This window comes from Lissotriton helveticus, chromosome 2_1 (assembly GCF_964261635.1).
Source record: "Lissotriton helveticus chromosome 2_1, aLisHel1.1, whole genome shotgun sequence".
NCBI classification, from domain to species: Eukaryota; Metazoa; Chordata; class Amphibia; order Caudata; family Salamandridae; genus Lissotriton; species Lissotriton helveticus.
In genome coordinates this window covers 1511112658-1511125852 of record NC_136059.1, presented here as the reverse complement: position 1 = coordinate 1511125852, position 13195 = coordinate 1511112658, and the positions used below count along the sequence as shown (strand labels likewise).

Here is a 13195-nt window from a genome sequence, read left to right as displayed (position 1 = left end):
TGTAATCCTGAGTCCTTATGTATCACAACTGGTTCGTTTGTAAGGCGCTCTGACACCTGGGTAATGTTCGCGCTATATAAAATCGCATTAAATAAATAAATATATATATTTTTTTAAGTGACCACTCCGAAGTGACCAGTCGGACCACGTAAAAGAGGAAAAAAATAGACAGAGATAGGTGAATTGGGAATTTTCAGTTGAGTCCTTATTAAGGGCGACAAGTACAGCACGTATGTGTGCCTAGGAAGGGCAAAAACAGAACGCCAGTCTTTAATCCTTTTCGTACGTAATTAATTCTCTACTTGTGTACCATGTCACCTAGCAAAGAACACTTTTGCTTATCGGGATTACAAATGAACAAGTGGCCTCTTAGTGGCTTCCAGTCCCCAGTCACTCGTGCGTTTTGTACTTCTTGTAGCCTGCAGGGTTTTCAGTGTATTTGTTTTGATCCAAACTGGGCTTTCCCTGCGCCCATGGCAACAGCAACAAACAGAGGCACCTCGGCCGCCGTAGGAATGCGAGCCTGGGAAACAAAAGCGCGCGGCGGGAGGCCGGGTGGCTGCAGTCAGGTACTGCATCCAGGGCCAGCGTCACATGGGGGAAAGAGCGGCAGGTTCCGGCCAGGGCTGACTTTGAGTTACGTACCGTCTGCTGAGCCAGCTGCGCTTGAGGGATGCCGATTTCCTCCGGGGCTGAAGGGCATGTGGGCGTTGGGGTGGACACGTCCATCAAGTGGATACCTGACGGAGGGACAGACTTCCCGACCCCTAGGGACGTCAACTCCTACCTTCAAAGGTAAGCCACTGAAGGCTGGGACTGCTGCTGCGTCTGGGGAACTTATGTTAACTAAAATGCGCATAAGTGCTAAATATATATGTATATACATATATATACGTGTGTGTGTGTGTGTATATATATATATGTATATATATACACACACACACACACAAACACAGGGGCACAATTTTTTTCCTACATTTGGCACACACAAGCAAGCTCCGAATAATGAAAATAAAGTTACACCTCCTTTATCAGAAAAAAACCTCTCATATATTTTCGTATTTGCATTTTTGGAGACATTGTGTCAGTTTGATGTGTATTGTACAACTTTCAGTTCGCCTATATAGAAGCGCAATGCCTATGAAAAGGTTGGGTCCATAACACCGTAGTACATTGAAAACCGTAATCCATTCCACACAAAAAAGACAAAGCAAGTGCCAGTTATTCTTTCTTGTTCAGGGTGCTTGATTGTGTTAGAAAAAATGTCAACATATAACGGTTTTGATTATTAGAGCAGCGGTTAGGCTGTCAACTATCCTGACAGAACGTTAGGGCAAAAAGGCAAATAACGATGTACTGATAGTGAACGCTGTACATTTGGGAGTGAGTGGACTGTAATGTATATGTAAACTACCTCGAGTAAAAAAATACGTAACAAGTGCAAAGAAGAATGTTTTTTGAAAATTAAAAATGATAATTTGTGCTGCACTCGGGTATGGCCGCCAGTGGCATGGCCAGAGTGTCATGGGCCCCTGTGCAAGGAAGGAAACAGGCCCCCTGGCTGTTTGTTGGTTGAACTGTGAAATACAGCATGCATCTGGGTTCAGTGGGCCCTTCGAACCTATGTGACCAGTTGCCACTGCACCTGCTGCACCATGGAAGCCACGCCCCCCGTCCTCACACAGATCTCTCAATAAATAGTGTCCAGAATGGAATACGCCAAATGCGCCCATATTCCAGGTGAAACAGAGAGGAGGAGAGCCAGTTCTTCCTGACACCGGTGAATGGCAGAGGGGCCACTGTGATATGACAATTGTTAGGGCACCAAGAATAGCATGTGTCTCTTCTGGAAGTATTTCGTTGACCACGCTGCACTGGTCACTCAACTTTGTCTCATCTCTCCTTCTTCTGCCACTTTAGTTTCCATAAAGGGCCAGTGACCAACAGACAGAAACAACACGTCAGTTTGGGACAATAGTTTGGCTCACTACAGTGCATGGCAAATTGCAGAACAATGAAAAAAAAATAGAGCATATGTGGCGTAACGTCCAGAGCTGCCGACTTTGGAACTGGAGGAACCGGGTTCGAGGTTTGGCGTGGGTTCAAAATCCTGTGATTCTGGGCAAATCACTTAACCTCCCAGGGCCTTAAAATCCAAAACATGATTTTGTCCTTGTGTAATAAAACTGGCGCTCATGTAAAGCGCTACAATACCTTTGGATCGAGTTCGCGCTATATAAAACTGCAAAAGACATGCAGCGTTCGACTTTTACAAATTAAGAAAAACAGTCGCTTATCAAGTGTATACATTGCTGGTGGGAGTCTTGGATTCGTAGTTTGCTTGTTGACTTGGTGTTATGGTTTGGTTGGGCGTTGCTTTAATTATTTCTCCCTCGAGGGACCCTCCAGGGGAGGGAGGCGTTCCGTCATTTCTCTAAGTACAAGAACAATCGTTCCTCAGTCCCAGGGTACCTTTTCGCCTGCACGCTTCGACTTGATGCTCCACGGCAACTTTATACACGTCCGCTAGGGGTCACCATCGGTTCACGGATATAATAGAATGTTTGAAGCTTACACACAGAGAGAAAGCAATGACTGTCATACTACTTGCAAAAGCAAGGTGCATGGTTCATTGCTTTGTGGCAAACCTCTCACAGCAACAATGTAGCCGCACACTTAGAAGGTGTGTTTTTTCAAAAGCATTTCACTAATGTGACAAGTGGGTAGAGTCGGATATTCATTGGCGCACAATACCGAAACGCACTGTACCATTGTTCCTCTCTTGGAGGGTCTCACCGGGTACCCTAAGTGAGAGGCAAAAGTGACGTCAGTGGTGGAATATAACAGTGCTTAATTTGTAAATAAATACGTTCCAGGGCCCTCGTCAGGAGGCACTGCAGTTTGCACCAATCATTGCCTGTGTAACCATCGCACTCCTACAAGGGTGACAATTAGGGCCAGTGGCGGCTGGTGGTCTTTGAAAGTAGTGAGCCGTAATACCTTCCACAAGTTCACCCCATTTGTCTCAAAATTTGCCTCACACAAAATGAAAGAAAACCTCATTTTAATCTGTAAAAAGGGAATCACTATTTATAACTTCCAAAAATATCACTGTAAAACTATGATTTAGAAAACAATCCACTGTTTGCTCAAATGCTTTAGAATAAGCCTTATCTTCCTTTCAGTTATGACACCTACTATTTTTGCCAACGGTATAGTGGAGCCTTCTACATTGTAAAAGTAAGACTGCAAATGAATGGTTACTTATGACATGCTGAGTATTACTTATGACACGCTGAGTATTTTACAAACGTTTGTAAGTGTTACTAGTTAATCAGGAGGGTTATAAATTAGTGGAGTTAGGATTTTCTGAAAAAAAGTCTTCAGCTACTTCCTGAAATGTGGGAATGAACTGTCCAGTCTCAGGCCTACCTACACAGAGCTGCCACCTAGGCGCTCTTTTTCAAGTTGAAATATGGTCAAATATTACTAACACAGGCTAGGCAAATCGCACGGTTACCATGAAAGGTTACACTCTCTCCCCAGTATTTAAACTTGCATTTTAAAATCACATGCACAGCACGAGGAACGTCTGTCTACACGCACACTTTACTTAAATCACAACTGTGGCTATATTTACATTGAGAATTTGCAGCTTAAACAACTAAATCGCACAACATTTAGGCAAACATGTATGTGCTAAATCTCATAATTCCTCCAGCATTGTTTGTATATAACAGATTAAGTTTGATGATCTGGCACACTTCAGATTTCTAATGTAAATTTAGAAATGGCTGGATCTAGATGATGGGTTGCAATATTCGGGGGTTATCTCTTGCCTTTCCGAGGGATTTCACACAGATCTCACAGGAGGAGCACCACTGCCCGTCCCCATCCTGCACTGACCTACCCACGGACGGACCCCTCTCACACAGCACAGGCATGGAGGGTGGTACTGCAAGGAAATGCCACCGTGAAAACAGAATAGAGCCAGAGAGGGCTGCAGGCTCAGACCGTGTCCCTGCACGCAGAGCAGCCGGGGCCCCGGGGCCCCAGGCTTCAGTCACAGCCGGCATTACAGGCGGGTGGGGGGAATGGGGTCGTCGCGCCCGAAGGGAATGAGGGAAGGTGGGATGGGTTTAAGGGGGGAAAAAATGACTGTATTTCAGCAGAAGTGCGGTCATGTCTTGAATGCTTTGGCGAATCAGAATTGTATTCACAATATGTCACGCCTACTTGAAATATTTCAGCATGTTTCAATAAAAAAGGCTTCTCCTTTGTGTGACATAAAGAATGCCTTGCAGTAGTTTTACACCACTTTATCAATACATCCTTGGTCCCGAGTTTCTTTTTTTTCTCAGCCACAGAAAGCTGTCTTTATAGTAAATGCAAAAGGAGGAAGCTCGCGCCCTTTATGATCCGGGCTGTCTTCTCGTTAAATGATTCAGAAAGAGAAAATATTGTTAAAAAAGAACGAAGTCACGGTTCTTCTGTCCACCTCACTGTACGAAAGACGATGATCCGTGGGAGTTAGTTCTGCATCACGGTACTACTACTAATCCCATTCCAGGAAATAACAGTCGGGGTGTTTCATCTTCCCGTCCCGTGAATGATTTATGGGCACTTAACCGAAGTGACAACCACTACTTTCAAAGACTCTTAGCATGCACTCGAGCAGCCCCCCTTCGCCACTCAGATATGAGTCACAAATAATGAGCATTCTCTATAGATCCCGACTTATTATATGTAAAATATCAAACAGGCAAACACGTTTTCAGAATACCCACTGAAAAATGCAACACTACAAAAAACCTGTCCGAAGAAATCAAGTGTTCTTAAAACTCAAGCAATCTATACACTTTTAAGCTATCCATTCGACCACTTTCAATTTGTAACATGTTTGCTCGCAGTTGCGGCCGGCAAGACGGGCGGGTGAGGGGGGGGGTCAGGTCCAGGAGAGTGTTGCGCAGGGGATGGCAAGGGTATAAAATAAAGAAAACGTACCTTCCTCCGGACCTCGGCTCCTTCTCCACACCACGGGCCGAATCACGCGCCGTGCCACCGCCTCAGAGACCCGACGAGTGTTCCATCAGTTGATTCAAATGCACCCAGGCTGCGCGGTAGAGTCTCAGCCAATCCTGGCGCTGCATTAGCAGCACCACTGCGCCAGGATTGGCTGAGAGCAGGGTTAGTGCCTGCCCTTATGAGACCCCGGGGGCCCGGGTCCCTCGCACGCTGAGTCGCTGTTGGGGAGGGAGGGGGAGGTACTCTACCATGAGCGCAAGCGCGGGCAAGTCCAGAAAATGTGTATCCAGACATTGACATGCGCAGAAGACTGCAGCTGCGCTGTTTCTGCAGATTACATGCTGTACTGTGCTGTCAATCCCTGCCACAGGCAGCCCCGCCCCACACCTTCCGCGATGTCAGCCAGCCTTGTCCCGGTAATTGAGGCTTGAGCTAGGGTAGTTTCGTGCGTGCTCACGCTCAGATTATAATATGTACATTTTTTATTCCTGCCTCAGCGTGACGGTCGTCCTTGGCTAGTGGGGCAACGCCCCAACGCCCCCAATGGACGCACCGCCACTGATTAGGGCTATTCCAGGTCCCCAAAGCTATAAAAATGGTTTGGTATTAGTCATTTTAATTTCTAATGACTTAATAAATAACTGTTGTTTTGCTTAGCTCTAAATTAGGATAACAACACCATCATGCTGCAGACTTCCCATAGCGCCGGTGTTGACAGATAAGTGCGCTGCGGAGCACTGGTAACCACCGGCTCAAATTAAGCACCCAGTGCCTAATTTGTAAAATATTAAGTGCAGGTGCTCAATTTTTTTTAGGAGGCCACACCCACTTCACCGACTCCGCCCACTTACTTCCTTTATTGGCTCTACCCACAGCCGCAAGCCTGAACACAACAGAGCCACCTCCTCACTTCTGGAGTTCTGAAAGAAGCTGAATACCTGGCTCTTCCCATAAGCACCTCGGGGACTTCAAACCTACACACCTGCCCAAGTGTCTGAATACCCTCTCGGATGATTAGTGTGCTACACAAATCAATATACATAGCATAATATAATATATGGGAAGCCTATGACAACAACTTACAAGTGAATGCGAATTTGAACTAGAGAATGTGTGTAAATCTCCAAAATGCAGTTTTAGGAAAGGTCATTTGAGTACTTGAGGCGGCTTTGCAAACTTAAGAGAATGTGCTTGTACTGAGCTGTTTAAAAGAAAGAAAGAAATGAAGGAAGGAATACATTGAAGAAGGCAGCAACAAATGCAGGTAGGAAGGAGAGTACTCCCATAGAAAGTAATGGAGGCAGCGACTTAACATTTTAAAAAACATGGGAACGAATTTTAAATCATATTTACTTAGCTTAACGTTTTAAACATATAAATATATTATATTTGATATTAACATTATAAATAAATAAAACATAATAATAATGGCTTTTTTGTCAAAGTAAACATTAATGTTTCTTTAAGTTAAAAAAAAACTAAATTATATTAATTAAGGTAAAAAAGGTAAATTTTCAACCAGTGAAATCATGGACATGGAGTCTCTTACGTAGCAGCTACGTAAAATACCTTTTGATCCAGTAACAGACACTCTCTGTACTATGGACGTGGAGTCCCTTTATACCAATATCCCTCAGGTAGCAGCTCTAAAGGTGATTCAAAAGACTTTGGACACACGCCCACGCCCACATGCAATACCGACGTCGTTTATTTTACAACTTCTCGAAATCTGTCTGACAAGGAACTTTTTTACATTTAATGGCCTCTTCTATCAGCAGATTAAGGGCACGAGTATGGGCGCAATTTTTGCTCCAAATTTGGCGGTATTGTTTATGAATGAGATTGAAAATGAGGTGGTATTATCACCCTCTAACCCCTTCTATTCAGGAATTGGGTTGTGGCGCAGATACATTGACGATATCTTCATGATTTGGAGATGTGAAGTCAATGATCTACGCCACTTCCTACACTGGATGGATAACAACTGCTGTGGCCTTCACTTTACCTTGACATCCAACAAATCTTCGATTGACTTCCTGGATCTTACCATCTTTCACCAGGAGGGAGTCCTTCTGACTCGGTTGTTCAGAAAAACCACAGAGCGCAACACGTTGTTAGACTACTCTAGTAATCATCCCAGAGCTCTGCGCGATTCACTCCCATTCTCCCAGTTCTTGCGAATTAGGAGAAACTGCTCCTGTAGGCAGGACTATTTTAAAGAAAGTGCCATCCTAGCGGACAAACTTAAAAATAGGGGCTATCCAAGGAGAATTGTCAAAAATGCACTCAAGAGAGCATGGTACAGACCCAGGGAAACCTTACTCACGCCTACCACAAAGACACCACAAGAAAGACTTGCTTGTGTTACTACTTTCTCTCCAGTGTCGAATAAAATGAGGAAAGTGGTACTCCACCACTGGCCTACTGTTAATGCGGGCGTACTGGAAATTGAACGTCCCTTATTTGCTTTTAAAAAAAGCAAAAATTTGAAGGACCATTTAGTGCGAGCAGCATTGCCAAGTCCCACTCAATCTTCCACGCTTGAAGCCATATGGGGCCTGTCCCCCATTGTTGGACATATGAAATGTGGTAACTGCAGTGTGTGTGACATGACCATTGAGGGAAAGACAAGAATATTTAACAATATCACTTTCACTAGCTTTTCCCTTACAAACTGTAACACTTGTAATGTTATATATATGATTCAATGTCCGTGTAACAGAATGTATGTGGGCCAAACTTCGCAAAAGGTAAAAACAAGGATCTGCCAGCACAGGAGCCGCATTCGCTGCCAAACTCCCAATGCCCCACTTGTGGAACATTTCATTAATGCCAAGCATAAGGAAGACGAGTTCCGCTGGACTGTGCTAAAGGCATTAAAGTTACCGACTAGAGGAGGAAACATGACCCAACTTCTCAACAAAGAGGAACTGAAATGCATCATACTCTTGGATACAATACAGAATGGCCTGAATCGTACTGAGGATTGGGCTGGGTTGCTCTAAACTCCTCGGATAACTTGCTTGAAAGACGGTCTCCAATATGGAAAGAAGCAAAAGAGACTATCCAAAAATGTATACGTATGGAATCTATGGAGGATCCAAAGATGGTTCAAAAGAAAAATCACTTTAAGTTTGCTTTCTAATAATGCTCAGCACTGTTCAAAAGACTGAACACATTATTTACTGATTGCAATTGTACGTTGAAACTAGAAATATTCACAAAAATGTCCAAAAATGTTTATAATGTTGGTCAAAATAATATTGACACAATTGCATTGTTTTTTCCTCAACAATGAATCTCAATATAATCTAAATGCATGAATGCGGGCACTTAGTCACCTTTATCGCCCTACGCTCTATATAATAGACACCATTCTAAGATGGCTGCCGTAGTGACACGTACCCTCACTCCCCCCTCCTTTTCACTTAAATGCACCAAGCCGGTCAGCAACTCACTTCCGGATTGTCGTTGAGTCGGGTTACTGCCATTGAGCACGCCGACCGATTTCTGCTCGATTCAGGAGCAAGGCAGCATCGTCTGTGCACTAAAGGTAAGGGCTGAAATGTCGTTCCCCGTGCCTTGTGTCCATAGCAAATGAAGTTTAATTGAATTAATTAGAATCCCGTTCTTCGCAGATTGTGAAATAATTTGGAATATCCACCCTCGTGCGGCTGGAATTGACATGCAATTCTTCGAAATGGAAGAATCCCTACAAACGGGTGACATTATTATGTCTACCGAGTAGGAATCGAGGTAACTATATGCACTGATCGCACACTGCCTGCCACGCTAGAAACGTATACATACTGTAAATGACCCGCCTTTCATTTTAGGCACCGTCCACTTCCACCGAACTCTACCCCTCTTGATTCACTGGAGCAGAGTAATTAATGCTCTGAAAGGTTTGTCCCGTTTACGTACAGCTTGGAATCACAATAGGCACTAAGACACTTTCCTTGTGCTGCATGTTACATGGTAGTCTCGCTGTAGCTCACAGTGGCGCTTCACGATCTGCATGCACACGTCGTAGCAATCCCGGCTCCATACTTGAAACCATCACTCCGGTCACCATCACGCTATTGTGTGATAATTTCTCAGAATAATTGATCGACTCGAAATAAAATCTGCGGGCACTCGTCGGGAATGCATGAGATTGGAACACTATAAACAAGATGTCGTCATGAATGGTTTGATCTGTCGCACAAGCACTTTGGCATGAGACGGAAGAATTACATGTGACTCCATGTTTAGAGTACCTGAAACAAGTGTTGTTTTTAAACAAGAATCCTTCTCTTTTTCTTCCCATCTTTTTTCTCCACTATGAACAGGCTTATTTCAAAAGTACTCACAGGCAAAACATTATAAAGTCCTGATGATGATCCCAGTTCAATAGGAGCCTAGGGATCGAAACACCGTCGACACTTTTTACAATTCTGTAACCTGTCTATTGTGTTAATTTTGTTACAGTGATTGTCTGTCTGAACTTGCTTTGAAATTGTATTAATGATGCAAGGGACAGTTGGCTCCCATGTTCTTTTTGCCTGATATTCTTTACCTTTTTTCCTTTCTTACTTCCTCCACCTCCGAACCTTGTTCGAGTGTGTTCTGGATAGGTACAGGCTTGTACCCTATCAGTTTCTTAATCGGACCTCTCGCTTGGTCCATGTATTTATATCTATACTTGAATAAAAATTCAGGCCCGGCTGGGTACTGAAAAACTTTCTGATATAGTACTGATTGGAGTCTATATGCTATTGAATTGTTAATAATCTCTAACCCTAAGGACCGTTGTTCTCCTTAATAGGCATTTACAATGCGGCGCACCATGGTGCAAAAACGGCACAGATGCGTGACGCATCTGTGCCGTAAAAGTGACGCATTGCTGGAGTTGCGTCACAAGCGCGATGCAGCTCCAGCAATGCGCTGGGGTCCCTATCTAGTTAATGCTGCGTCAATCCTTACGCCTGCTTCAGGCAGGCACAGGGTTTTGACGCAGCATGGGCCTAAAAGTGACTGAGTGAAATCTTGTAGATTTCACTCAGCCACTTTTAGGAGGCGGTTCCTGCGCCGGAACGCCCCCCCTGCACAACGTGACGCATCTCCCAGATGCGTCACGTTGTAAGTACCCCTGCACCATGGAGCAGGATTTGCGCCACCGCTGCGTCACTAAAGTGACACAACGGTGGCGTAAATGAGGCGCAAGGGGCTTGTAAATCTGCCCCATTGTATTTAATTCTTGGCAAAAGACTGGCACTGGCATACTGTCTGCAATTGTTGCTATAAGGGGGTGCACCCATTTCATATAGGGTCTACTCATTGACATACAGGGGGCTACCACTGCATATTTTGAAAAAACAGAGTCAACTTCTGGGTCACGTCATGCTACATTGGCTTGGCACACCATTGGCTTCTGAGCCAATTTGTGTGAAATCTGTCCACATTTTTTCAACATTTTCACAGGGCACAATCTCTCCCCTCCCCCAACCCCCCATGCCCTCCTAGCGAAGTGTATTAGCACGATCAAAGCCTGCACTGCTACAGCCAACTCGGTTCCTGGTCTCTGTGCTTTTCAGCCACAGTTGTTTCTTTTTCATGCCCGATGCAGCTGGCATTGTGGAAAGTGACTGGACGGAGGTGACTGTAATTGGGCAGCATAGGATGGCCATCTGACAAAGGATGGGTTCCCCTGTGCATGTGATGGCTTTATCCCTCGGATGGTTGCAGCCCTGTTCAAATATGTGTAATAACTAAAACAGATGTGTACTTCTTAAAACAGATGTGTACTTCTTAAAACAGATGTGTACTTCTTAAAACAGATGTGCACTTCTTAAAACAGATGTGTACTTCTTAAAACAGATGTGTACTTCCTCTATCACTTTTTTTGTTATTTTTTTAGCCCTGGTTTTAATTTCACTCTTATTGTACTTTTTTTTTTTAATTCGTTGCTACCTAGGATATCATCCGGATCAAAGGCCACATTACTTCACTTCCTGTAATGCTACCAGGGGTAATGCTTAGTGGTGTCACTTCCTACGATGTCGTCACAGGTCAAAGGGCATGTGATGTCACTGCACCTAACCCTGGGATTTTGGTGAATCGACGTTCATGAAAGTCAGGCCTCTCCGGGGAATTGGAGATGCACCCGTGCAGATCTGTGTGCATTTGTCTGTGACCGAGTTATAAATACATTTTGCAAAGAGGCAAGATGCATTTTTTTCTGAACAATTGGCTACATGCGTGGCGTTTTGCACATGCAAAATAACCTCTTTGCAATTTTGATAATGTAAAAAAATGCTTCTATCACCTTGTCTGCAAGTGTGCAGATGAAGAAAATATGCTCTTTCAAATCTCTGCCATGTCATAGAATAATCATGGTCTGTCTCGGTTCTATTTAAACAGAAGAACATATTTTCGGGGAGGAGGCCCACATAAAAGAAATGAGGGGAGTAGATAAGATGCGAATAATAAGTGGAGTTCACATGAGTAAACAAAAAAGAACGTTCTCTGCTGGTAAATCCAATGGGTTGGTTTGGAAATTGTTGCATTAAACTTGCCCAACATTTGGAGGCGAGAACATTCCTAAAAGTTCATGCTACTATAATTGCACATTGTTAAAGAAGTTTACATCAAATAATTGCTAGGATGGCATACATCTGAAAATAGGGTTTCCTTTGTCGATACATTAACAAGTGCTTAATTTGTAAACGAAAATAAGTACCAGGACCCTCCTCATGGGGCCACTGCAATTCGCACCACCTGTTTTCATGCCAGCACTGAAAATGACAATAGAAACACAACTGCTGGCCTTCGCACTCCTACACGTGTGAGATGTCTGACTATCCCAGGTGCCCAACACTACAAGAATGGGTAGGGGGACAGGTATTAGTCCCTTTGAATGTATATTGAATTGATAAATTACTGTTCTGATCATTTCTAAATTAGACAGACAGCGCCACTATGTGGCAGACTGTCATAAGTGCTGGTGTTGACAATTAATTGACGGTGCTGAGCCACGGAAACCACCACTGAAATTAAGCACTGGTATTAACACACCCAAGATGTCACCCATGTCCTTTTGTCAAACTTTCACCAATAGGATACGCATGTCCTTAGTCATGTAGTTTTTTGTAATTGCATATCGGAGGTTTTATTTCTGCGGGTGATTTTGGGTATAAAACTGCTTTGTAATGTAAGTTTTTCACAACCCTTTCTGATTTGTATCTGCTAGACCCAGACTTTGTTTTGTTTTTATATAGATCAAGTAGTTTTTTTGGAATTGTTTCATCCAGTCACGTTCTACGAATCAGTGGTTTAGTAATATTATTTGTGTGCATCATTCCTTCAGCTTCTAACTTGTCTTTTTACAGACGTGTTCACATGGAAGCAATATGGCTCAGTGAATTAAATGCTCAGTGCTGACATCTGCTGTCATTGGAATATCATGAGTTGAAACACTGACATTTCAAGTCAGCCTTTTGACTTTCTAAGGAAGGTAAATAGATATTATTAAGTCGGATAATAGTACAGACTGTTATTTAGAGAGTCTAGGACTAACTGATTATAAAATGTCTCCAGAAGTGAAGCACTTCTTTCCACTTTGGTGATGCACCTCTAGAAAAGAACAGAGGGGACGGTGATGCAAAGGGTTAAAGAAAAGACAACACATCACGCGCACATGTATTAACCTTTGTTGCTTCTCTTTTATCAGGTGGGGGTTTCCTTGTCCTTACTTGACATTTTGCTATAAGAATAACTCCGCAACATAGTACTAATGCACTGACAGTCAATGCAACACCCCTTGGCGATTAATTAGTAATCCGCTCTGCTTTAGATGAGAGGCGATGAAAACAGTGAATGAGGTTAGCAGGTGCAATTGCATGGCTTACATTGTCAACACATCTGCTTAGTACATGGCCTGCAGCAGAGCCACTTTAAAGATTATGGTGTCTATGGCCAAAGCATGTTTTGCACCCTCCTATGTGGAACATTTAGATTTAGCAGTGTTCAAAATAATACATAAATGACTGGAATTCTAGAAGGTGCAGTCGGTACAGGTAAGAGTGGTGAGGCGAGGCATGGAAGTCGACATACGACCAGTGGCTGCTTCTCCGCTAAGGCGAAGGAGCGTTGCCCCACTGCTTCAGCTGCAAGCTGAATGCAAAAAATA

General features: G+C 43.6%; 1 protein-coding gene across 2 annotated transcripts in view; it reads left to right on the top strand.

The window, feature by feature from the left end:
• The first annotated feature begins 573 nt into the window (after positions 1-573).
• The window catches only part of LOC144819826 (uncharacterized), a 254614-nt gene continuing 241992 nt past the window's right edge, over positions 574-13195 (top strand). For both annotated transcript variants that reach the window (XM_078677552.1, XM_078677551.1), the window contains exon 1: positions 574-795. In XM_078677552.1, the coding sequence (XP_078533678.1) occupies positions 674-795 (122 nt within the window). In that variant the 5' untranslated portion in view covers positions 574-673. The remainder of the gene's footprint in view (positions 796-13195) is intronic.